At 49.5% G+C, this 25,855-nt stretch overlaps 1 protein-coding gene across 1 annotated transcript; it reads left to right on the forward strand.

Annotated features, from left to right (window-relative positions):
* The first annotated feature begins 4,678 nt into the window (after positions 1-4,678).
* On the forward strand, positions 4,679-6,344 carry LOC143370469 (uncharacterized). Its single transcript, XM_076815625.1, has 3 exons — positions 4,679-5,083; positions 5,324-5,694; positions 5,929-6,344. Exons 1-3 carry the CDS (start codon positions 5,079-5,081, stop codon positions 6,033-6,035), a joined length of 483 nt encoding a protein of 160 aa, XP_076671740.1. The 5' UTR covers positions 4,679-5,078; the 3' UTR covers positions 6,036-6,344.
* The last annotated feature ends 19,511 nt before the right edge of the window (positions 6,345-25,855 follow it).

The following is a 25,855-nucleotide window of genomic DNA, read 5'->3' on the forward strand; positions in this document are numbered from 1 at the left end:
CCCTGGAAACGTGAAAGACTCGCATGTCGGCAAGGAACACTTGAACGAGTTCTTGAAACGCCCGAGCATCCTTCCGTTCCGGCGCGATGCCTGAGCAACACCGTGTTAATCGAGTACGCTGGTCGAGAGACTACAGGTCAAGTGCGTCGCCATCGCGGAACTATAACGCGCTACACTGTCTAACACTCGAGCCTCCGCCGATCCATAAGACTTCCCATTGATTGTCGGGTCTTGAATAATGAATGCCTCTCTAGCAACCGGTGCACCGGTGCCAATGCCAGGATCAGACGGCCCGCTGCAGCGGACTTGTTGCCGCCTTCGAGCTGTTCTCCAAGGGAAACGCTACCGCGAGCTTACGTGTACACCTGGACTTCAACCTCGCGATATTCGGATCGATTCGGCTGCGACCCTGCGTTGTCGCGAACTGGCGGTCTGCGTGACGAAGAGCGTCTTTAAAGGTTCAGATTTTTACTGCTGTCGCGGGGTGAAGGTGTCTCATTGGTGGTGAGAACTTTGAAGAGGGTAGAGGAGGGTGTGACTGAAAGTGGACCTTAATTGGCGTAATGCGGGCCAGAGGGATAATCTTTGGAAGGCATCGTGCTAGATTGTACTCTATGGATAGTTATGATGCAATCGCAGTTCGAAGTACTTCTGCACTGTACGTGGAACCACGGCACATTGAGAGATGAATTTTTAACGGGACTTAAGAGCGTCAGAGAGTTGTTTGGAGATTATCGATTCGTAACTTCCGATTGCCAAGAAGATCGCCGCGAGTCCCTCATTAACAATGTACCTAAGAAGTTTCTAATCCCTCGCGAACACCTGCTGGGTGTTTCTATTTATATACAGCAGCAAGTGTAGCTTGCAACTTTGTCTTCTGTAGTACCTAACGCTATATTCACAGGGAATAGTGAGCCAGTAAACTTCGACGAAGTTTGTTGAAAGAATTAAATTTATTCCCAAAGAGACTTAGAGTCCACACTCACCCCCTTGGCTAACTACGATTAACCCCTAGAGAAACGTAAGAAAAAGACTTTCAGGAAGGTTGAAGAAGAAGCGAGACTGATCTAGCTGACACGAAGCTTTAAAACTCTAAACGGTTGAACTCCTTTCTTCCCCTTTCCTCGTGGAAATGTCTGTCCCCGTCCATTGACCTCTCTATTTTGACTGCTACTCGACGAAAGCAGGAACTCCCTCGAGGGGGCGTATACTCACTGGACTCCCCGTTCGCGACTCGTGATCCCCTTATTTTGCCTGCGGTTTTTCGCGACGGTTCAGCGACTTCAGCCTCGTTCGCGGCACCTTTTTCTCGTTTGTTGCTCGTCCAGGTGCGAGCAGGTGGCGGATAATCCGCGATCTAGCCAGGTGGACAGCGGTCAGCGCGGCTGCGCGACCCTCCCCGACCCTCTCATAACTTAGCGACCACCGCGGTACAACCACCCCGGCGAAACGAAAGTGAATGGCCCGATTCCTTTCGACGCGAGCAATCAAAGCGTATCGCGCTCGATAAAACGTCGAACACCGTCGAGTTAAGGGTAGAATCGCCTGGTGACTTGCCTAACTGCTTGCTTCGTGGTCTGAGTTAGGTAGGCTTAGCCCCTTCTCGATTTCAATTCTTGAAGGAACTTAGAGAATCAAAGAGAGCTGAATATTTTCGCTTGAAACGGGAATGGGATTTTATATGTACGTAGGAGCTGAAGGAAAAATGAACGCGAATATATATATATATAGCACGCTTAAAAGTGGTTTGATCGCTGCATTCTATCTGAACGGTTATGTAATGTTTGCGAAAAACAAGTTTGTGGCAATACGTCGTCTTCGGCGATAAATATTGTGCAAACATTGTTACCTAACGCCAAGTGTACTTTGGTCTCGAGGTCTTTGATCGCGGTTGGCTTCCTGGGTCGAAGCAAGTCGCGGCCGAGTCGACAGATGGAGCGAGAATGAACTCGGCCCGAGCCGAGGGAACGCTTTACCGATCGTGCACAGCGGTTCATTCAATTGCCAGCCGATGACGAACTTGGTGCGTCTGATAGCTAGACATTTTCGCTGGAAACCGAAGAAAATTCAATGTGAATTCCCACGAGTCGATTATTCTCAAAATACCACCCCGAGAACGTGATTAACTACCTAGACTGCTAGAGTACAATCATTGCTGTGTATCTTCAGCCTCGTTCTATAAAGCACTCTACCAGAAATCTTCCAGGAAAGTCAAATTTCAAGTGCAACGTGCCACGTGCGCGCAGTGAATATTCCGAGTATCAAGAGGCAGGGGAGTGGAGAGGAAAGAAGCTGGTCGAGGAAAGACGTAGGAAAAGGGTCGAAAAGAAGTGATGACGTCAAGAAGGAGGAAGGAACGAAGGGAACGAAGGGCCTGCTGGAAGCTGCGACCGGATGCAAGCATCTCCGTCGAGATAAAGATAGCCCGCGGGGCCTTCTTGTTGCGTTAGCTGGCTCATAAACGTCATCTTCCTATTACGGAGTTCCACGTAAGCGCATAGAAAGTCCTTTGATGCCCCGTGGAATCTCGAGGGACTCGCTCGAAGAAGAATCCACACCGCGGCGGATCCATCAGCTCGGACCTTAAACAACTGCCCCCGGAAAGAATGGCCCTGCGATTCCAGACAAGCTTCCACTCGCTTCTAAAATCCGTAATCACGCGCGATGCACCGAGGGAACGCGCCACCCCCTCCCGGTCCCTGTGCCCCGGCTCGTTAGAACACTTGGCCGTAGTGTTTCGCCATCGGTTTCGCTACGTCGCGATACGGTCGCCGGCGTATCGATCCGCGGAGCCCTGTGTCTCTGTGAACCGAACCGTGAATTTGTCCCAACTAAACGAGCCCCGGGGAACGGGGATCGACACGATCGAGCGTCGACTTGCGCAACCTTCGCCGAGGGTTATGACACCCCGGTTATGGCACCAATACGCCGGGCCCCGGTGGTTATTGTCGAGAGCGAGTTGCACGTGTCGTTGATCGAAAGGTCCGACGGTCTCTTCGTGTCCCGCTGGCGCAATCCCCAGGCTGCACCTACGCGCTTATTCATTTAGGATTACACAAGGCTTCTGGTGGAGCGCGCATGGGACATTCCGCCGTCGAATCGGTTTACCTTCTGGGTAGGGAGCAAGGGAATACGACGATAGGAGCTCGAAAATGGCGCTAGGAAAGAACGAGGATGGAGCTGATGAGTGACACTTAATTCGGGGACTCATTGGCAAGGTCGTTGCACAGGGCTACCTCCCTTCCACCCCTCTTGGAATGAAAACGGGATACCGAGACCCGGAAAACGTAGCCGGTGGCCGCCGAACAGGTACAATGGAATTAGCAGGGGCGGATTAACGGGACAATGGGAATATACGATGGACTGCCGCATTGTCGCATCGATCTTCGATCTGTCACGGCGAGTCCCATCGCGTCGAAACGTGAAACAAAGCGATCGCGGCTCTGCGGATGACAGGACAGATCTGGTCGCATGAATGGGCGACGTTGTAGTATTAATAATGGACATTCCGGGGGCAATGGTGGCGCGAAGCTGCGTGCCTGGAGCTGTGGTTGCATAAGCCTGACCCCTCGTCGTTCGTTAATGGGACTCGCCACCCTTCGATCTGCCGATAAGTGGCCCTTGGAAATTTCAGTAAGATTGGGCCCGCGAGGGGTGTGGTTCACTTCCGTCTCTGCTTCAATCTTCCAACCGATCAGTGACTTCGGCTGGTTTCGTTTAGAGTGGAATGTAGTTACTGTGGGTGTGTCTACGCTGAGATTCTTCGCGATAGATCTAGTTTAAATTGATGGGAAGTGGACCAGTCAGTGAAATAGTCCGATCTGGCTTGATTTCTTTTATTTGTTTAACACGCGTGGGACAGGGGATATCGCCGGGATTTGCCAGAGCAAGAGGAATACCGTCTGCCAGCAAATTGCTCTCTGGCAGAGGGTACAGCCCCTAATCGCAGCGTACACACGAGCAGAACTGGAAATAGTTGGGGGTTTTAAGGATATGCGGTTAAGCCACTCTCCCTTTATTCCTCCTACGGACCCCTGTTTCCTTACGTCAGCCCCATCGCTGAGTCACGTCGCACCCTCCCCACGGGGTCCCATAAACCTCCGCCTCCCTCGTTCACGCGCCTTAAAGAAGGTCGAGCGCACCCCTGGGCGACGCAGAGGGGGTGGGAGTCCCTTTACTACTCGCGATGGGATTATCCAACTTTACACCTTGTTTGCTCGGCGTTCATTTGCTTTCGACCGACGATTCGGAAGATCTCGAAGAGCTCCAGAGAAAAAATGAAAATTCGCGGGCCAGCAGGGCCAGGCTGCGCTCTGCTATCCTAATCGAGGGGAAGGCGGAGATCAACGTAAGCAACAGTCGCCCTTTCAATTCCCTCCGCTGCATCGGTGCGCATACAAAACGTGTAACTCAAGATTTCCCAGGGATCGGTTATGCGCCGCGCGATCCGATCAGAATTGCGTCAATGTTCGGGATTGCATAACGATTTGCAACGCGATTGCGCGCGATACCAGTCGCGACTCGCGTCGCCACGAACAATTAAACAGCCGCTTTCAGTTATTACACGGTGCCTATCCATTCCGTGGAATATCGAAAGTTTCCAGCGCGAAAATTGGAATTTTGCGGGATTCATTCAAGTAGAAATAGAACGGAGGTGATTCTTCTGCAAAAGGTAAGGTTAATGGGATAATCGTTTCGAATCTACCGCTGCTGCGGTCTTCTCTAAATGTACACAAGCGGCAGGAACGGTTACCGAGGAACGTGACTACCGTGTGCATAAAAACCTATGGTGTTCGTCACGGGATACACTCGAATGTGTGAACGTGGGGCGCAAACATCGTGCTGGTTTCGGTGGAATCCCTCTCTAATTGAATCTTCCAAATCGTTCGCGATACATTCCGATTCTAAGCTGCCTGTTTAATGGAAAAGTGTACGACGCTATTGCTCTTAAAGGGAAGTAACTGTGTTTGATGAAGGAATAATATTTGGAGACTGGAGGAAATATTGCGCTAGAGAGTCAGGACTAAAGAAGATCGGACTTGACGGAGCAAGGGTTGCAGGGTTTAAACGTCTACGAAATGAGGTAAGCAAGATTCGAGTGAGCGTATAAAAGTTTCAAGAAACAACAGGTATGACCGTTTTGCAGTCTTGCTAGCTCGTCCTTCTGTCTACCAAGGTTCTATCAACAAACAGAGGAGAGCGACGGTTAGCGATTTGAAAAAGTTCCATTTCATTTGTGTCTCTATTCGATGTACGAGGAAATATTAGAGTTAGAATCGAAATCGTTTACTGCCTAAAGTGTAAAGAATATTCCCAAAAATAGTTGCAGGGTACGTGCTCCGAAGAAGTCGGCCAGGAAGTCCACTTCTTCGTGCTGCAACCGTTCGGACAGCACGGATAGTTCGGACTCTTTCTCGGATTGCTCGGACAGCACTGGTAGTTCCTCCTACTCTTCAGACTCCTCTGATTATTCGGACAGCTGTGATTGCTCCGACTGCGACTGTGGGGGCTGGGACAGTGCTCCCCAGAGAAGGAAGGGCAAAGGGAAGTCGAAGGGAAAGACTTCTCAATCTTCGAAGGGAAAGACTTCGCGACCATTGAAGGGAAAGGCTTCTCGAGCGTCCAAGACGACGAAATCAAGCAGACCGTCTTGCGGCCCAAAAGCGTCGAAGAAGAAGCCGTCTCGGCCGTCGAGTGAGTTCTTCTTTAAAGCTACCTCTGGATGCACTCGAAACGCAAAGGGTGCAGCATCGCGTCATTTAGTTTTAACGAGATAGAGGATTCTTGCGAAATGTGGATTAGCCTCCCAGAGAAACTGATCAGGATAGTTTAGAAGACTGAAACTGAGCACATACTTGACTCTGTCGTTGTGAAACGTTCACCCAGATGTTTCGAAATTAATCGATTGCAAAACTGACACTGTTTCAGAGCGTTCGGCGATCATGCGCGACTACAATTCCGCGGATTCATCGATGAGCAGCGAGGGAGGTTGTGGCTGTTCGCGAGGCAAACCGCGTCGCAAAACTAGAGGCTGATGGCCTCGAATCTAATTAATCCCCGACATCGTTCCTCATTTACCTATTTATTTCTACACCAGCTACCCTAAGTCACTTGCTTCTTACCATTTCACTGTCTATTTATTTTATTTATATATTTATATATTTACCAGCTGTGCGTTGAAACGATTTTATGTACCATAACTTGTATCTTCGAAGTGTCTCATAGTTTTATATAAGCCTGCGTGGACGGGAGTAGCGTTAAGATAAAGAGCGCTGCCGTGTATTTCGAGGGAGAAATTGTAACGCGTTACGCGAACCCAATAAAGGTGTCCATTCGGAGCTAAACAGACGAAGCTTCTTGCTCAACTTTCCGCGCCGTTTGAGTCATACGCGCCCAACGCTGCGCTAATTGCGCGCACGTGCGCTTTTGCCTGTAATTCGGCGTGTCCCCCGAACCATGAACAATTTTCTGACTTCGGAGAGCGGGAGTCGATTTCCAAACCTCGCCGGCTAGCCTCGGTCACGAAAATTGCTACTAGGATTAAGCGCGAGTCTGTATCGAAGCTGCGACTTAAAAGAACCGAGGTAGAAGCCGAAGATCGGACGAAGAGCAGGGGACATCTGTTCTAATTGTCATAAGAAGACAGATAAAATTCTCGAAATTAACACAGCCTTTTAATTTCACTGACGGAGGAGGCACGATTCGACTCGGAGCCAGCTCGCGTTTAATCCTCGAGGGAGGGTGTTGACCGCGATTATTTATCGTCCCAGTCGGGCACAGCCCCGAACGAGAGGGTAGGACCGCTCTTAATTGGATTTGAGGGTGGAGGATTTCACGGTTCCTCGAGGGTGGCCGGGATCAGGCGATTTTCTCGTTTCCTCGTTAAATTCCCTCGGTTTGTATGGCTTAATCGATCTGCTCGATGTATCGTTGCTCCAGAGCCGCGCAGGGAACTCGGTTACGTAACCCCGGGGAGATTGAAACGAGAATCTGATCCGCCTTTCGTGGATCACGACATCCGCGACGACACGTTGGAATTTAGATAAGATTGTCTGCTGGCGTAACAGGTGGGCGCGGGGGAGGGGTGTCTGTTATCGAGCATCCATCAGATTTTATTGGCACTGCGCGGTGGTCTGTTAAAATGATAGGGACTTGCTCGGGTGAGATTCTTCTTAGTTGAAGCGTGTCTTCGTTTCAGGAATACAGAGAGGAGAGAAAACGGCTGGCGGGTAAGTTTGAATGAACGAGTAAGGTGGAGACTATTATAATACAGCGTGGAGAGAAAGAAAGCAGAAAAGGCTGCACTGCGGAGCCAGTCACGTGCGACCATGCAACGTGCTAGCTGCACTTAGGTTCACGGCCTGCCTCTACCTTGCCACTGCAGCTAGGAGTTGTGACATAATAGTCTCTCACCACTTCGCCCAGCCTCTTTATACGCTGCGTCGATCTTACGACGAGGAAAATCGCGACGGCTGCTGAATTCGTTTGACCCTTATCGTCTCTATCTCTCCGCCGATGCAAGAGGAACCGCGATTAGCCAGCGTTTCGGCAGACGGGATCCCCGTAGATATTTCCACGAGCTTCTTCTAATGCGGAATAGAACAGATTTAAGTATTCGTTCGCTATTCGTATCCGTCGATGATTATCGTCTGGAATGGTTAATCGAGAGTAGCTCAGCAGAGTTTTCTAAGTAAACGGCAATCGCCGGATAATTTACTGGCGGATTAAATGTCACGCGCACGTCTACGGTCTCGCTTCGCATCCAGGCGGCGGATGCATCGGGGACAAGCGAATTAATTCTAGATCCGAGGCACACGGCCGAACGCTTCTCGTCTTGTAATTCACCGTTAACGACAATTTAGCTCGTTGCACCGGGTTGCAACACGCTGCCGAGGCCCGAGCAGCTGCGTTGGCCAAGATAACTCTGTTAAAGGTCTCCGTCCAGCCGTATTGTCTGGAATCTAGGTGGGAGTAGTTATGGTTAGATAATGGCAATGCCTCCAGCATATAATTAGCGTCTTGGTTACGCTATGATATATCATTCCCGTGGCCGCGCACGCCGCAATCCTGCCCCAGCATCTCGCCCGGCCGGATCCCCTTTCGATATATTTCCACTACGACATCACCCCTTTAACGAGCGTCCAGCGTCTCTAAAAATGGACGCCCATCGCGGCAACAGAAAAAGCAGCGATCGCCGGACTATTTGCGATCCCGCGAGCCGGCCCTTTTGTCCCCGGCAGCCGGCGAGCGAGCAAAATAGACCGGGATAGGTGAACGTGACGATTTACGAGTCAAGTGGGAACAGAATAGACGTCGATGCGAATAGTATCGGATCGTTGGAAAAATGGGAGCCGAGGGAGAGAAAGAAAAGAGTCGCTCGTCCGTGGTGAATGGAGCGGATCCAAAAGCGATCTTCACGTGCCAGTCATCGTGGCCTCCGTGGCCGGCCAGGTTTTGTCGTTACGAGGTTACACGGCTACGTAAGAGTAATTCCATTTTCAGAGATCTCTACGAGCAGAACGTGACCGGTGTCCACGTGGTGGCGAGCACGTGTACGGGGCGCGGGACTGTTACGTAACCGCGCGGGCCGAGCCGAGCCGAGCCGAGAGGACCCGTAACCGTACGCCTCGGCAAACCACCCACGTCCCTACTTTCCTCGCGAATCTCACCGTCGAACCTTGCATCTCTTTATTTATTAATTTATTTATGTAAGTCCCATTTCTTAAGAAAATTGGTAATAACAATACCCAGTAGAGACGGACATAACGCAGAAAAGGAAAATAAGAAAACAAAACGAAATATGTAAATACAATGATCACGAGACCCGAGAAATGCGCACAACTATCAAGGCATAGCCGTAGGTGCCACTGCTCTATAGACACCAGTCTTAAAAGTGGAAGGAGAGCCATGAAAATCTCTTGTTTCTGTTGCGAAATGATTCGTCGACCTACGCCGACTGCGAGGCTTCCCAGCGAACCGCTGAATCGCGGAGGGATTTGAAGCGAGAAGTTCGGGACAGGAGCGCCCGTCAGGAGGCGATTTTCTTATTAGCCGCGCGGGCTGTCTCGACATTCGCACGGTTAACGGCGAGGGAATATTACGCTAGATAGGTTGCACAACGCTGAAACGAGCCGCCGATACGCCGCGAAACGGGACCTCGCGTAATGAATCTTCATTCCTATAAATAGTCATGTATCAAACCGTCCCTCGACACACTTCGGCCAGAGACTCTCTCTCTCGCAACTCTCTCCAACAATGCAAACACTTTTTAAGCGCGTCCCCTCGCGGAGCCTCGAGTTGTTTTGCAAATCGGCGAGGGGCTGCTGCGAACTTTGAACGGCTACGTCGAAATCAGAAGAGGAACGTTTCCATTCGGGGGAGGGGTGGGGCAGCGATTACGGGACCAGAGATCTCGGGATGGCTTCGCGAACGAAGATACGAGCTCCTCGATCTTTCCTCTCGCTAAACGGCTCCGACGAGCGAGCTGCGGGAGGATATCTTCGAACTAAGATTGACAAGAAGTTCGTCGGCGATATTTAGAAGAGCGCGTCGAGATTGGAGCGCGGAGCGACTGCAGTTCCATGGAATGGCGCCGAGCTGTAATGGTACCGTTCCGTGTACCACATTCCCCTCCCCGGCGTTAAAGAGACGAATCAGTTGACACTGTTGGGTTGGTCCAAATAACGGTACGCCGGTGTCGTTACATCGCTTACACGTTACACGAAAGGGGCTGGACGCTTGGACGTCGAGGACCGTTTGCGTAACACGATCGAGCACTCGAATCCAACTGTCATCCTCGTTTCGCAGAACCCCGGCCGGGAATATCGAACGCAGGTCCGCGCAGGTGACGCATCCTTCGTCGTTAAAGCGAGATTATTCATCGGTAATCATGATTCTCTACAGCGACGCACTCGATTATCCCGCGAGTGGATATTTTCCTCGGCTGTGATTCGTTTTCTCAGAACAGGATTGCATCTGGGATTACATAACTCCGATAGACTCCCGTCACGGATCGACGCAAGTCGTTTCGCGGCCTCTCGGAGCCCGGTGTATCTCGGTCGAGCCGAACAGATTCGTCTGAGAAGGAAGGACGAAAAAGCTCCGGAGACCCGTCGCTGGATCCTCGCCCTCCCCTCCCGAATTGGCCTATTTTTCCAGGGCAACGCGGCCGCCTTAGCACCTTAGCTCGCCTCCGCGCGTTTCTGGGGTGCGAACACGATCGCGTGGGGTTGTCGGAGGGGCCTATGTAAAAAGGAGAGGAATAAACAAAAAGCCTGCTTTCGGTCCAGAAATAGCGAGACTCGAAAGAGAGCAGCGACGACGGTGGGGACAAAAGCGGCGCAAGATTTGCGGTGCACGCGCGGACTGGCCTACTTGCTTTTAGCAACGGCAGCGAGGCGCCTGAAAAATTTCGCTGGGCGCCTCGAGGAAGCTTGAAGGGGACCGCTGGCTGATTCGTTCCTCCTTGGCGAGCACGGAGGTTTAACGAGGCTCGCGAGAAGAAGATCGCACGCTCCTCGAGAATTTCAACTTGCCGAGCCGGCGAGGCATTCGACGATTCAGTGATATTTCAGCGGAGGCTCTATAGTCAGCGGTGTAAACGGCTCGGCTGGTGGAAGCGAGCGGATCGTAGCGCGGAGGCGCGAAAGGTCGATAGTGCTCGGTTTCCCTTGGCCGATTTCGCTGGAGGTTCGAACCGCGACGCTGCCCTTGCGAAATTCTCGCGGATTCGCGTTACAGTTCGCGCGCGAGCGGAGTTTCGCGGGCCTTCGGCGCGGCGCTCGTGGTATCGTGGCGGACGGTGCTCGGGCTGCTCCAGAAACCTACTTTTCCGAGTCACCGGTGGCAATGCCAGCCTCCTCTGGTTTTCTCGGCTATCCTCTCGCGCCGCGCGTTACGTCAACGGCTGCGGGCTGCTCCGCGCGTTTACACGGGCAGGACGAGCCACGGTGGACCTTTCGCCTTGCTCGTAGACTTCGAATTCGAATCTCATTTCGAGAGTTCGGGCACTGCGAACGCGCGGCAGTTCGTTCAGGGAATTGAATCTCGCCTGCAAGTTGTCCACGGCACTTAGACGTTTAGGTGGTTTAATTAAAGCGGGAACTTATTTATTTGGAACTGAAAGCCACGGGGAACCGTCTGAATAGTTACTCAGCGGCGATTCAGCGGTGTCAAGGTGCAATGGATTCGATACGCCGATTTCCCAACGTTTCTCGCTTATGTAATCGCATAACCGACTCGATTGCAGCGATTGCGGCGACTTACCTTGCGCCGCTTATGAATATTATTTGTACCGCATGTTAAGTGCTCGCGTGCGGAACACGAACGGCGGTTTATTTATTGGCCGTTGGGAGAGCGTGGAGAACGCGGTGTCCGTTAGAGCCGATTAAAGGAGAAATGATACGGACGAGGTGGGAACACCTTCCTAACACAATGATGCGGGAAAGCGAGGAAAATAATCAGCGAACGTTTTATAAGGAGCCTTGCGACTCCGTCTATCGTTCATTTGCATACGGAGACACGAGAAAACAGTGTATCGCTATTTTTGCAATGAAACCTCGCACCCATGCGCGCGTGGTGCCCGCGTGATATTTCAGGCGTGTTCATTTATTAGCGTCTTCGCTATCGTCGCGTTTAACAACGACTTCCTTGGATAATAACGCTCGTCATCGGGTAACCTCGATTGCGCCGGCCTCGATTTCGCGATGAAAACATCCCAGCGGAACGCTGGATCGTGCTCCTCTCCCGTTTCTTCTCGCCGTATCAAGAGCAAACCGGCCGAAAAATTCGAGCCAAGCGACGGCGGGTGGCTTCGCAGTGACAGACATACGGATCGCTTTCGTGGCTACCGGAGGCTTTGCTGTCGCTTTCCCAGAGCCGCGATTCGGGAACTCGTGTCTTCCGCGGATTGCCACCGAATCTCGAGCGCGTTCCAGCGGGAACGCATCGCTCCGCCGTGGCGCAATCTCCGTCGAATTGGACCGATCGAACGGGGCCCAGCGAGCGAGATAATGAAACGGCGAAACACGACGGCGGGCAGGATCATTTTTCTTCCACGATCTAATTAACCGAGGCTGCGAATGGCTCTAGGATTTCCTAAGCGGCGCGGCCGTGACTGAACAGTAAAAGTTCCCGCGTGTGCACGTGGTAAGTCGTATTATGTCAGATTTCAAGCTTGTTACGTAACCTTTACCGTAAGCGAGTTAACGAGCGAGTGGTACCTTTGCTCTCCAGTGCCGTGCCTGTCGGGCCTCGCGCCCGACCCTTTGCTAACGCTGGCACGAGGCAACCGACGAGAAGCAGCCGGCGATGTCGGGAGGACTGCGGACTGCACGCGTCGAGGAAACAGGAGATCTCGGCGCAGGTTAACCAATTCTAGAGGAGTCTGGTTCGCTGAAATGGTACGCCGAGGAGCAGAAAAATTCGCCGCGTCCGCGGGAAAGGGGAGCCTCGACGTGGCTGACATCACGTCGAAGAAATCGCGAAACGGCTGGCCGATAAACAGAATCGGCCGACTGTTTGCACACTCCGTTAAGCGCGGGAGACTCCGTCTTGTTTTGACCGCGGGAGAGGACGGAACGATGTTAATAAGATTTTTCGGTGCCGTCATCGTGTTTTCGACGGGCGTGCTTAGGTCAGGCTAGAGCTACGACGCGGACCACTGTGCCGGGGAGAAAGTTGAAAGCCTGCGAATCCTTCGGAATCGTTCTATGTTGGAAATTATTATTATTATTATTATAATATATACGGGATAAAGTCCTATTAATGTAGAAGAGCATAAACAGAGAGAAAGACAAAAAGAAAAAAGAAATAGCAATACACAGCGCATACAAAAAAGTATACGATACTTAAAGTAGGTAAATGGTTCGCAAACTATAAACTCACACGCAACGAGGTTACGTAAGTTTATATTAGTTTATCAAGAGCCTTGTGAAAGGAATAGGTTGATTCCGTGAAAGAATCAAGAGAATCGCCAAAAGCGTTTGCAGCATTGCAAATGCGATTGAAACGACACACAGGAGCAACTAACGAGAGCTTCGAGTTCCCTTTGCCTGATTCCCTTTCTTCTTTCGATCATTAAACGTTCCCAGCTCCGAGCATCGATTCCTCCGGAACGCGGACAGGGCAGAAGTTTACTCGAACCTGATTGTTTCTCTGCGGCGACGTAGACGTCAGTCCCAAGCGAGAATTATCGCAGAAAACTGACTACCGTCGAGCGCTGCGTCGTTCGCAATCACGCCGGGATGACATCACGCCGGAGGAACAACGAAACGATAAAAGTGCGCGAAAATGTTTGCTGTGTGACTCCTCCGCGAGCCCCGTTGCTCGGCGCGAAATCACTTTTGCGCGTCGGTTTTCGCAGCCTTCGCTCCCCGGTGCGGTAGGTCGGGGATTTTTAGGATGTTATTTGACGCGACCTGCGGCGCATAACAAGCGCGCCAGACGGGCGTCTGATAAAAGAATCGACTTTAACGTGGGACGCGGCGGTGAGCAGAGAACGACTCAATGAATGTTAACGATCGGCCGTTCTCCTCTTCCGGTTCACATCGCGACGACGAGCACCGAAATTGCTCCATCACCGCCACTGGACGCTTGTTTTCTACCATTCCACCAGGTTTCGCCTCCGGACGAAACACTGGAGAGAGACTAAGCCGGTGTTGACGCCGACGCCAGAACATCTCCGATCGAAATCGATGGTTCCATTCGAGATTGAGAGAAAAATAAGAATTGTTGGAAATTACTCCGCAGAGGTTGAAAATTAATGTCGCGCTATAAACATGACTATGGTTTATTATATGAACAATGCACAGTGTATCCACGTAATAGTGTTATTTTTATTTATTTATTTATTTTTTATTTTTTATTTATTTATTAATTTAACGGGACGTACCCTTTAGATACAAAGAAGCATATAACTAAGTAAGAGACAGTCAGCTATAGTTAGCCTGTATGTGAAAAAGAAAAAGCAAAAATAATAGTAATCGCAAAGGTAAAGATAACAATAACACTATGGTATTCTACGCTCTAGCTCAGAAATAACTTGCGCCTTGAGTTGTTGAGGCGACCCATTAAAAAGGTCTAAACAAGAGAAGAAAGAGTTCGCCGTTTCGCAGCATCTATGAATGGGATCACGCGCACCGTAATGAGACTTGGGGCAACCTATCCGAAAATGTAACTTACGAAGTATGTTACGCGACATCGCACACAAATTGATAGACCCCAATAAATCCTTACAATCGATTCGGCAATTTAAGATGTTGCATAGAAAACACATATCTTATAAAGTATAAAGGTATACAAGAAATAAGAACTTAAATTGACGAGTCGGCCAAGACCCTTCGCCCTCCACCCTTTTTCCTAGTTTGGGGAAACGCAGCCACTTAAGGCTAAAAACCCTTACGGTGAGAATCGTTGAACTCCAACAAGAATTATACTCAGGTAGATATTAAAGCGATGTTTAAGAAATTAATTGTGTCGCCAATCTCTCCACCGATACTTGCATTCTGAGATACCGCAACGTGTCGAGTCCGTTGAGGAATTACTCATTAAAACACCTGCGTCGATTCCCACATTTCGGCTAATTGAGACAGGTGCTTTGGTAGCCTTTATACGAGATCTTTTTCATGAGAAAACATATTCGTCTGACACTCGATTTTCACGGCTGCAGATCGAACGTTCCGCGAGCCAATTGGGCGGGATCAGGTTGTAGGATATTCCTGTTAAGGGCTCAGTCCATGCTCAGTCAGGAGGCCGAAAAAAGGGTGGTCTTTGGAAATTTTTTACTCAAAAACTATAGCACATTTCTCAAAAAATCTTTTTTCCTTTTAAGGATTGCATTTAGTACCGTGCATCGTAATTTTTTTTACTTAAAAATATTTATCAATAACTGAGTTATTGTCTATCACTCGAAGGTTCTGTAAAAAAAAGGCTTCTGCGGTGACCACGATAAAATTTGAAACTTTTACTTTAAACATCAGCCATTTTTTCCCAAATCAATATTTCGAAAAATCCTTCGCTCAAGTACTAGATAATATAATATAATAAGTAAATTCTTTTGAATTTTTTATTTTAGATGATCGACTTTCAATAACTCAGTTATGGATAAATATTTTTAAATAAAAAAAATACGATGCGCGGTACAAGATGCGATCCTTAAAAGGAAAAAAGATTTTTCGAGAAATGTGTTATAGCTTCTGAGTAAAAAATTTCCAAACACCACCCTTTTTTCCGGCCTCCTAACTGAGCATGACCCCTTAACGTCCGAGCGGATTCGCCCGCGCTTTTCACATCTGGAAAAAGTCGCCGCGAATTAATTCGAAAGAGGCACACGATTCTTGATTCTAGAAAACACGGCGCGTCTTTTTCTCGGAACGCGTTGCCAGTCGAAGCCAACAGATGAATCACTCTCTCGAAAACATTTACTCGCAACTTCGCCCAGCGTCCCGACATCCTGTTCGAGAGTCCTTCGTGAACTGATTCTTCGCGCAACCATCCGTTCGCCCAGAGAGCGATTTCTGGAACGGAAATAGAGTTCCACCGAGAGAGCAGCTTTCGGTGTACAGCCTGCGGAGCAACAACCAGCGGAACAATGACGCCGACACGCGATCACTAAAGCCGGAAATGCGCCAGTTTCGAGCCCACTTCCTCCGTTTCTTCGTCTCTATCGATCACTACTGTGTAGCAGAAAAAAAACCACCCTCCACTGTGCACGTAGGAGGACCGGATAGCCCGAGGTTCGACGTTGAGTTAGGTCTGGTCTGCGAATTTAGATCGCTGGATCGAGAAAAGGAGGCAAATCATAGCTGAAGAAATCCGTCGAGGTTTGGTTACAGTCAGGCCGAGCTGGGGAGCTACGTCGGACGCTTGACCATCGGGAAATTAACACCGCTCACGCGTTGTGACTTTACAACCGGAAACGCGGTCGTTTCGGCAGCGAAACCTCCATTGTTTTTCACGCGACGTTGTTTTCTGATCGTTTGGACGACTACAGCGATAACTGATCACGCGATGCCCACGACGAACAAATGCAGCCATTATCGACGTGGATTTGCTTTCGATGTACCAAGTGCGTCTGACTTTCGCGAGTGGCTATGCCGCGAGATAAACGAGCGAACTTTCTTTGTTTAGCATCTGCAGATGGAAACAATCAACCCTTCCCTTCTGGATTTTCAGCCGCCATTTCGGTGCCGAGTAGCGTGATCGAGGATAATCGACGCTGCGAGAGAAGCGGAACAAAGAGATATTCGACACCGAGGCACACTGTTTCACGGCGGATGAAAGAGATCGTTGTCTATTGTTCCATGGAAGAATTGAAATGAAAAACAAGATGCCGCGGAGAGTTACGCAACGAATATCGCGACGCAAGGTCAGTTACATCGGGTCGGATGAAAAAAATGTGGAAACAAGTAAAAAGACGCAGCGTCACCCGGCACATTGTAAACAATAAACGAGTTGCGCAACCAGGGTCGATCGAATTTTTACGCAGATAACAGAAAGCAATGACACGTGCTCGCCGGCTTGCAAACATCCTCCAGGAGTGTTTTTTCCCCGCCCCGTTGGTGGCAGGTTCCGCAGCCAGCTGGGTGGCACCCTTCGTAGGATTCACTGTTTCCTAGCGAAGGGAGGACTCTTTTAAAGAGCTGAGGCATACGCGCCAGGTCGGATTAGTCGCGAGCCATCGATTAAATGCTAATCTCGAGGCGGACACTGCTAACGCCGATCGTCGGTCGCAGAACCGCGATGAATTTCGCGAGCAGGATCGCTGGATCGCGTAATCCAGATTCATGATGGAATAACCCTGGGGCAGTATAGTACTATTACAGGACACGTATTACGCGTCTGTAACGCCAGCGCGTAACTAAGTAGAATAATGCAAACGAGTGGGTAAACAAAGTGAGTGACGGCATTATCGGCGTCCCTTGTAAACGTAAATTAATTACGCAAGTTTCGAGAGCGCAGTTAATTATTACCGCCGAGCGGGGGAGGGTAAACCGGAGATAAGCGAGCGTGTGTTTTGGAAAATGTCTTGGCGCAATCGCGAGCCGCTTTAACGAGACGCATCCTTGGGGCGTAATTAATGCCCGAGCTGCACGTCCCCTCGCTCTCGTTAATTATTCCTCTTTGCTCGATTAAAAGATACATCTGGAGCAGTTCAGAGATTCCTCTCCGTTAAATAGACCCCTCCACCTTCACCCGTCGATCTTTCGTCTGCCGTGGCCTCCGCAGCAGTGTTCATTATCAGCACGATAAATGCACTCGATCATTCCCGGGGACAATTTTACCGCGAGCCGTGTGATCTAACGCTTAATCTCTGTCGCGCGTCAAATGACTTGTCGTTTCCGCTGGTAGAAAGACAAACAGACCCGGGCCGCGACACGTCGGATTACATGAATCGCGTAATTAATTCTCGTGGCCGATCTCGAGAACATAGTCGCCCGCTGGATCTGTTTCTCGACGAATTCGAGCGTTACGCTGTATCGTTATCGCGCGTTCGCTCATCGAGGTTACGTCAGAACGAATCGATGAACGGCTCGCAAAGACGCGCCTCGAAGATCCACGCGAATCAAAATCGCGCGCGTATTGCCGCGCCGCAGGAAACACAGAAAGTCGCGGGAACCGCGCGTTCACACGGGGGAGTAAATTTCTTTTGCTCTCAGCCCCTAGTTTGGTTCCACTTCATAAAAAAATAGTCCGTGAAAAAGATTATTATAATCGGAGAACAGAAAAGGCTGCCCGATCAGGCCTTATAGTTTAGAATTCATTCAGTGGTTTATGTTTAAAGAATTTCTCAAAAATTGTGAGCCCTATTGAAATTTTGTTAAAGTAATATTAAAAGACCACTGAATTTTCTACAATTACTGTGTATATAATTCTTTCGTGCTTCCGACAGTTTTTTAGATAATAGGTATAAGTACTCCTTCACTTTAAGTGGTGAAGGAGCTATAGGTAATTGAAAATTCAGAAGACAAGTAGGGGAAAGGTGGGATAGTTGATCACAGTTTTGATTTTTTATTAAAATAATAATAGTGGTATGCTTTGTTTGTATTTAATTATGCACGTTGTGATTCTAGGAGAATTCTCAATATAATTGTTGAGAGCTGAAAACTAATTTTAATGACTGAATTTCAACAGTTTCTGTTATGCACAAGTATCCCCCACTGAAGGGGAGACTCGATCAAAAGGTTAGGGACTCTTGAGCAGTGAATTTTAAGAGTAAATAACACATTAACTTCCTAAAAAATATTTATTATCTTCGTCACTAACATGAAATTAAAGGAATATCACAAAAAGAAAGTAAACTATAACTAACTTGAAAGAATTACTGAAAAATGAAAACCGAAGAATTAAATTCTATGACATAAAACAACATAAATGCATTCTTAAAAGAGATTTCACTTAGATATCATCTTCTATGGTTCTTTTTGGGGCATTTTCAGCTGTTCAAGTATCCCACCTGACGCACTGATCAAGTATCCCTCAATGAGCTCGATGTTAAAAAGATGAAAAATGAAACTTACCTTAAATATTTAGCTGAATGAATAAATAGCATTAATAGACCCAGGAATTGCTGGTTGTACTTAATATATTTCAAATCGTTGAATATGCAATATTTACTTTTTGGCTGCAAATAAGATCGAAGCTTCCCAGCCAGACAATTTACAGCAAATTTGCGTAAAGTTTATCGAATATCAAATCACGTAATGCAACAATATTATGCGCTTTGTGAGTGCTCACCTTGGCGTTAAATTTAAGACATGTAATGATGCAATTAGAACAGAAAATATTGTAGCAATCTTTACACACTCGATGAGGATATTCTGTTCAGGTCATATTTGAATCACATTTGAGTCATGACGTGCTGCTAATATTTACACAAAATGAAAAATTATCCGATCATTCTCGAAAGCGGATTGCGAACGTTCCCGCGTCAGACCGTCATCTATTTACCTTATATTTGTGCAAAATTTGCCCACATTTGTGCATTGAAAAATAGGGATCATATTTGAATCACATTTGCAGCAAACAATGCAGCACGCAATGATTGCAAATTGCCATCATCACTTTACATTATATTCACAACATATGTTTTAGTCATATTTAGTAAATTAACATGATTCTAACGATGTAGCAATATTAATCAAACACGTAGTAAATGTATTGGTTCATTGCATGATCAAGAATTTAACTCATGATACGATGTAAAATTTAGGTAAATTTGATGTTATATATTTATTCAAACAGAATTTACTGTACATTGCTTCAAATTTTCGATAAATTCATTTCGGCATCTCAAGACAATCTCATGAATTCACTTTAAAGTCTACCTGGGTTCTAACAACATTATTCTATGCTCCCAAAAGAAAACTGCACCGCGAAGCGTTGCGACAGTGCAAACATTACCACGACAGCGTGACAGCAGGCACAAATCTCCAATACATTAATTAAAAAACTGCTGTGACCGTGTATCCCCGCTGATCAACTATCGCACCCTTTCCCTAACCCTAAATTCCAAAAACCACAAATCGCCAGTCTACCAACTAAGGCATCCACGTCGATTGAAAAATTGAAAAGGGCATTAAGAGGTAAAAGTGCAGAGTTCATGGGAACGGCAGTCTCGAAGACACAGCTGCCGCGAGTGACGATCGCATTTGGCGTTGCGCGCAGGGGCGGTCGATCCCGCGGGGAGGCGTGGAAAAATTCGCAAGGCGACGAGATTGTGCGACAAACACCGCGAAAAACGATGCGAGAAAGGACAGATAGAGGAGTAACGCGGCGGAGGGGAGGGGGCCGAATAATAAGAGCGGATAATAAACGCAGCCTCGGCTGCATTTAAGAACGCAAACATATTTGCAGACACAGCCCGAGGACTCGCGATAACGGTTATCGCGGTTACGGTGCAGCTGTGCGGTTGCACCGCGCTTATCGGCCGCGAGCGAGCCCCGCGGCAAGCATGAACTTCGCGGATTTGCTATTTTAATCGATCCGTGATGTAACTGTATGCATAATAGTGGCGGGGTTAAATATAGTTGGCCAATAGGAGCGCCGGCTAATGGTGGACGCGGCCCGGGATCGATCCGTCGATCCTTCCCCTCGATCGTACCATCGATCCTCGCCCAGGCCGCGTATCTATTTAACTCCTCAGTCGCGACGAACGCGCGGCTCCGTTCCGCCCAATAACGTGGAGCGTCGCGGGGCAGAGAGTAACGGGGATCGACGATCCCCGTCGATTATTCTACGCCGCGAATCGTTGCCAGGAGATGGCACGCGGCTTAACGAATGCCTGTCGAGGGGTTCGCGATTCCTCGGCAGAGTCTCGTTGGTCGGAGATCAATATTTTGCGACGCAGGCTCTGTTTACTCCAATATTTTGTTTGCGATGCACCGTTATCTTGGGGGAGAGGGGAGGATCGTATTGTTTTCGATTTCGGCTATATCGGTAGCCAAGGCGATGATTCGCGTAAACAGGAACGGCGCGAGGCCTGGGGATCGATCGGGGAATAGTTTCCAGCGATCGAGCTCGAAGCGAGATCCCAGGCGATGGAAACCGGCGAGCTTATCCGCGGTCGATGATCGTGTCAAGTGGAACGGGACAGCCAGGCTGCAGCCTTTCGATGGGGAGGAAGGGGGACATGGTTCCGAAGCGCGACTCGGCTCGCATAATCGCGCGGATGACGCAAAGCAAAGAAAACTATCGGTGTGGCCGGGGTAATGATATCTGGACGGGGAGCCAGGAGGGGGCAGTTAGCGCGGTAATAGCGCGCTTACGTAACCCCCGCGCGCCAGGTAAAAGCGGTAATTTATTCCTAACTAGTTAATTGGCAGAGCGTAATTCCAACCAGGCTATCCTAATTACGCGCGCAAGACCTTCGCCAGGAGAGCGGAGCGCGCGATCGATCAGAAAGAACGGTGCCGAAGAGGATCGGTGGGCGTGGGCCAACTCGCCGACACTTGGGCCGGGATGAACCAAGGCGACGGGGTCTCTCCTTGGGACGACGCTCGGCGAGCACCGATGCAATTAACGATGTTTGCGTTTCATTAGACAAAGAGGCTCGGCGGGCGTCTTTGTCCCGCCAACTGATTCAACGGGCACCGGCAGCAACGCGGCCGCAATTTTTTTCGGGGAATCGAAGCGACCGGTTGATGCAATAGTTGGCGCGCTGCTCTTTTTCTTTTCTGTTGAATAAAAGTCTCGACGTGTTTGTTTAATAAGAGTCTAGACTGCAGGGACGCGAAAATACCCGCTCTGTGTTTTGATAAGAGGATGCCAGCCGGGTCGACGAACCAGCCTTGCAGGAGATATTTAAACAATGCTTGCGAGAGACAGTGCAATGTTACCTGCGCGGCGTCGAATCGTTATTAGAAGCGAGCTAGTCGGTTTGGCGGTTGGGACGCGATTCGACGACGCTATCGGTTCCTCGAAGCTCGACCGCGGAGCTAATCGTGTCGTCTCTATGCAGAATTTCGAGGCGCCGAGGGGCTGCATCCGCCGAGGGAGGAGAGCAGGAATCGGGAAGCCGTAGGTGGACTACGCAGCGGCGTTCGCGGGTTTCCTACGTTTAAATAACCGCGACGCAGCTTCGGTATTATTGCTAACGGGAAGCGTAAACAGTGATTGCGCAACGTGACGCAACTGTTATCGGTCCGCCCGAGATCTGCGGGGAGCCAGGGGGGAAAGGGATCTATCGGGCCCCTCGATCGCGCCGCGGCTGCGTTACGAGATCGAGCGGGTTCACTGGTCGATAATCGAGCGCGATACGCCGCGGATTTTCGACGGTGCAACCGTCCGGATGACATCATAGCGCAAACAAGTCGCGACGTTACGAATGTGTACGCTTTATCGGCTCGATTGGTCTCTCAAGATTGCGCCTCGCCTGGGCGTTCTGCGCTGTCCCTCGAGTGATCGTCTCCGGGCGTTAGGTGGAAAGCTGCGCACGCGATTGTGGGCGGTAAGTATAAATCCCGCTTCCCTGCCCGATGATCGAAAACGAGGAAAGCCCGCCGAAGTGTCCCACCGCGTACGTCGAGCACGCGGCAGAACCCTCGCTAAATTTAGAACGCAATTGGTCCGCAATCTGGGGTCAACGAATTCCGCCGTCCGATCGCGAAATTTCGTTGCAGAAGCCGCTCGCGATCCGCGGGGATGCAAACATATTTGCATCTCTCTCGCGACGGTCGTCCCCCGATAACGTTGTTTTTCACCGAGGCCACGCTCGAGGAAGCGGCCGAAACGAAAATGCGGTAATCTCCGCGAAGGATAACGTTTGTATGCGGCTCGTCGCGCGAAATCGCTCGCGCACCGATTGCACGCCGTTGTGCAACGTGTTTGCCGAAGCGTCGCCTCGAAAACAGGTTGAACGGCGCGCGTCCCGCTTGAACAGGGGGTTGAAGGGCGGCAAGACCTTGCACCGCGATCATCGCCACGGCACATCGGCGATCGAGACCAGAGAATTCAGTCTGAACCACCGAACTTGCAAATCGGCGATTCCCGATGCGATCGCGGCGCGGTGGCCTGGCTTGCAGGGTTCTGGGAAACTGGCGGACGAGGAAAACGGAGCGCATAAATGAACGTAATGCACGGCTAATTTCTGTTCCTCAACGACGCCTCATAAATACGAAGCCAGTCGCAGGTGACTGGAATTGTCAGTCAATAAGAAGCGGCGTGATTTGTTTCCTCGATCGCAGACGAGATGCGGAACGAGGAACCCGAAGCCGTAGGATCTTGATAGGTACGCCGAAGATCGCAATGTCTGGCTTGGAGCCTTTGTTTGGCATCGAAACGCGTGCAGGTCGGCCGGCGGTGCGAGTCACGTGCTCCTCTGACCTTGTATGCACCGAGGAAGAGAAGTTCGACGTCCCTCGGAACGAGGCAAGGTCACCCATGATGCAAGACCACCGTGGCCGTGTTCCTGTTCGAAGGAGGCTCACGGACGTGTACACGTCGGTGAAACGAAAATGTTCAGTCGGAGGAGCTAATCGTTTAGGTGGAGGGACTCCAGCCGCTTCCTCTTGGAGGATCATGATGGATCGGGTCCCTGTTTGACAAAGAACGCCAAGCGCGATCGACGCCCAGAAATAAAGTCCAATCGATGCGAGTTTTCTACGCCGAGGCGAACGCGATTTTTATCGTGGCGAAGGGCGCGTTAGCCGCTCCATTTGACCAGCAGGTTTTCGCGCCTGCTATTGGCTAATTATATCGCGCGTGTCGCCCTTCTCATCGATTTCTTCTACGACTGAAATAGAGCTCGATAGGCAGCGAGGTTTCGACGAAGCGCTGCTCGATTCTAGCTGCGGCTACAGCCGACCGCCCGTTGATAAGCAGTATCTACGAAAGAAAGAAATCCACATCCCTCCAAGTATATCTATCCACGTGTTAAAAGCAGTGTCTGCTTCCACCTGCTCAAACAAGGAAAAAGAGGCTGTGTCTGACTCACTGTCTTATTCCACTTCCTTCATTATTCCCCTCGCTATCGGTTCTTTCTCTGCTGATTGTTCCTGCCAACACTGTTGACCTTGCCACGGGCGCACAGTTATCCAAGTGCAGCGACAATTCCCACCCTGCTTCTTCTCGTTTTACCAATGCAAACATCTCTGTTATTGTTACGGAGAAGTCGCAGCTTCGCGAGTACACGTCAGATAGAACTCCAGCATCCCTCGTGTCGATTTCAACTTTCCTAGTAGAACAGATGATCTGGATTACAGAGGCCGCGATCCCCGATCCTTTAAAGCCAAGCCAAGGACGCGCAACGCTGATTATTTCCGTGGAAGAAGGCACAAGGGACTCCTTTCCTTAAAGCTCGCCTTGGACGGTCGCGAAGAACGGAAAATTTCACAGCGCTACGGGGGTCGATGCGAGATGATTGAAGCTCGCGTTGGCGAGAAGGAACGGGACTGGGGAAATCGCAGCTCTTACCCGAAAGCATGAGCGTCCGAATCTGTCACGTGCCGTCGGCGTTAATTTAAACAGCGACGGTTCGTTATCGCGCACTTTTCCCGGGCGAAACGTGACCGCGTGGTTATGCGAGCGGCGGCGTTTATGCAACGCGCGCCACCCGTAATATGCTAACGTTTTTGCGCGTCAGGGGCGTCGATAATCGACGGTCACGTGTCGGGAAGACGTTAGCACTCACGGTTTGTTGCTGACGAAAAACATGCGTCGAAACGTGCAATCATCGCGGAATAAGCAGATGGGAAGATTACGTGTTCTTCTCCCTACTTCCACGGCCTGAAACGGAGCGCGGTGTGTGGGATATTTTTTTAAGAGAAACCCTCAAATTATATTAATTGAAAACTTTATGCCTATATTTGTACATATTTAGGCAACGTTTAAAAGAAATAATTAAAAAATAACAGTACCTAAACCTTTAAACGCATTTTTCTCGAAACAGTGTTTTTCAAATTAGTTAGCACGATATCTCAAAAACCAATCGCCCGATATACTTCAAACTTGGTATATATCTTCGGGAGATGTGCCATTCTCGTTGTTACTAAAACTAAGTCGGTTTTTGCAAAATTAGACTTTTGCGACTTAATAAACCAGCGAAGTTTTTGCAGAAATCGATGTCTGCTTTAGACGCTACTATTTTTTGTTACTTTTCAGTATTTCTCATTTAATCTAGTGCAGACGATAACCAGACTCGTACAGATTACACAATTTTTTTAAGTTTCTACTTCGGACAACTAGAACGGCTGATTTTATGCTAACCATGCGCATATGTTTTTTCTAAGGCGCTCTATTTGAGGCACTATAACTCCGGATAAAACCACTATTTTTGCATACAACTTTTTTGTCATATTCTTTAAAGATCGAGAAATAAAGCCACAAAGTTGGAAGTAAATATATTTAATGGTTTTGTTTTAAAAAATTCCCCAAGTTCGCATCATTTCCGACCGCCAAGGTAGGGAGACCCCTCAAAATGGTTGAGAACCCGATGGTTCTTAAATCGAGGCAGAGTGTCACCAACGAGTGGAGTTGTACAATGTTATATGCCTGTCCGGGTATAGTTAGATCGAAACTACTCGTGAATCTATTACAGTCAGAAAACGCGTCATAGTCTGAATGAAAATGTCAGAGAAGAGTGCCCGATGGTTCCCCCGTTGGCAGGATCGATCTGGTCACGGTTATCCGATCGATCCGGCTTGACATTTCGATTGAAAATCAGAGGAACGGTCGCAGTGACCAGCGAGGGCCGCCTGGTTACTCTCTTGGTTGACGCAGCTGTAAAACCTCGCGGCGAAGGCGGCACGTGACTTCGCAGCATCTACTTCCAGTTACGTAAGCACCCTCTGTTCCCCTTCGGGCTCTCCTCTCCCTGTTCCTTCGCCGTCGGCCAAGAATCTATCCTCTCCTCGTGGAAACGCCGGCCGACACGCGTGTAACGTAAGGTCGTGCGCGCGCCTTGCAATAAAGTCTAATTATGAAACACGTAACAACGTATCTTCGACTCTCCACGGTCCATCGAGTGTGCGTCGAATGTGCAGTGGCTAGCATCACGGGCCAAAATCGCTACCATGCGTACAGTAGAGAGAGAGTAGATTTGCGAAATAAAGCTGAGAAGCAATTGCTGTGGGGTAGGTTGACGGACTTTATGCCGTAGTATTAATGCGAGAGAAGTTTACGAAACGGTCGTGGAAGCGTTCGCTAAGTCTGACGTTGGCTGACTTATTCCACTTCGTCTGCCCTTCCCGCGGCAAGTTTAGAGAAGACCAGCTGTCTGACTCGGCTGGCCTATTCTACTTCCTCCATTCTTTTCTATAGCAAGCAGTTAACGTAATGACCGTTCTCTATGCCGCAGAAATATCGAGTGCTGCCTCGAGCACGACGCACACTCGTCCCTCTTCCAGTTTCATAAATAAAC

Source organism: Andrena cerasifolii, chromosome 6 (genome assembly GCF_050908995.1).
Source record: "Andrena cerasifolii isolate SP2316 chromosome 6, iyAndCera1_principal, whole genome shotgun sequence".
NCBI classification, from domain to species: Eukaryota; Metazoa; Arthropoda; class Insecta; order Hymenoptera; family Andrenidae; genus Andrena; species Andrena cerasifolii.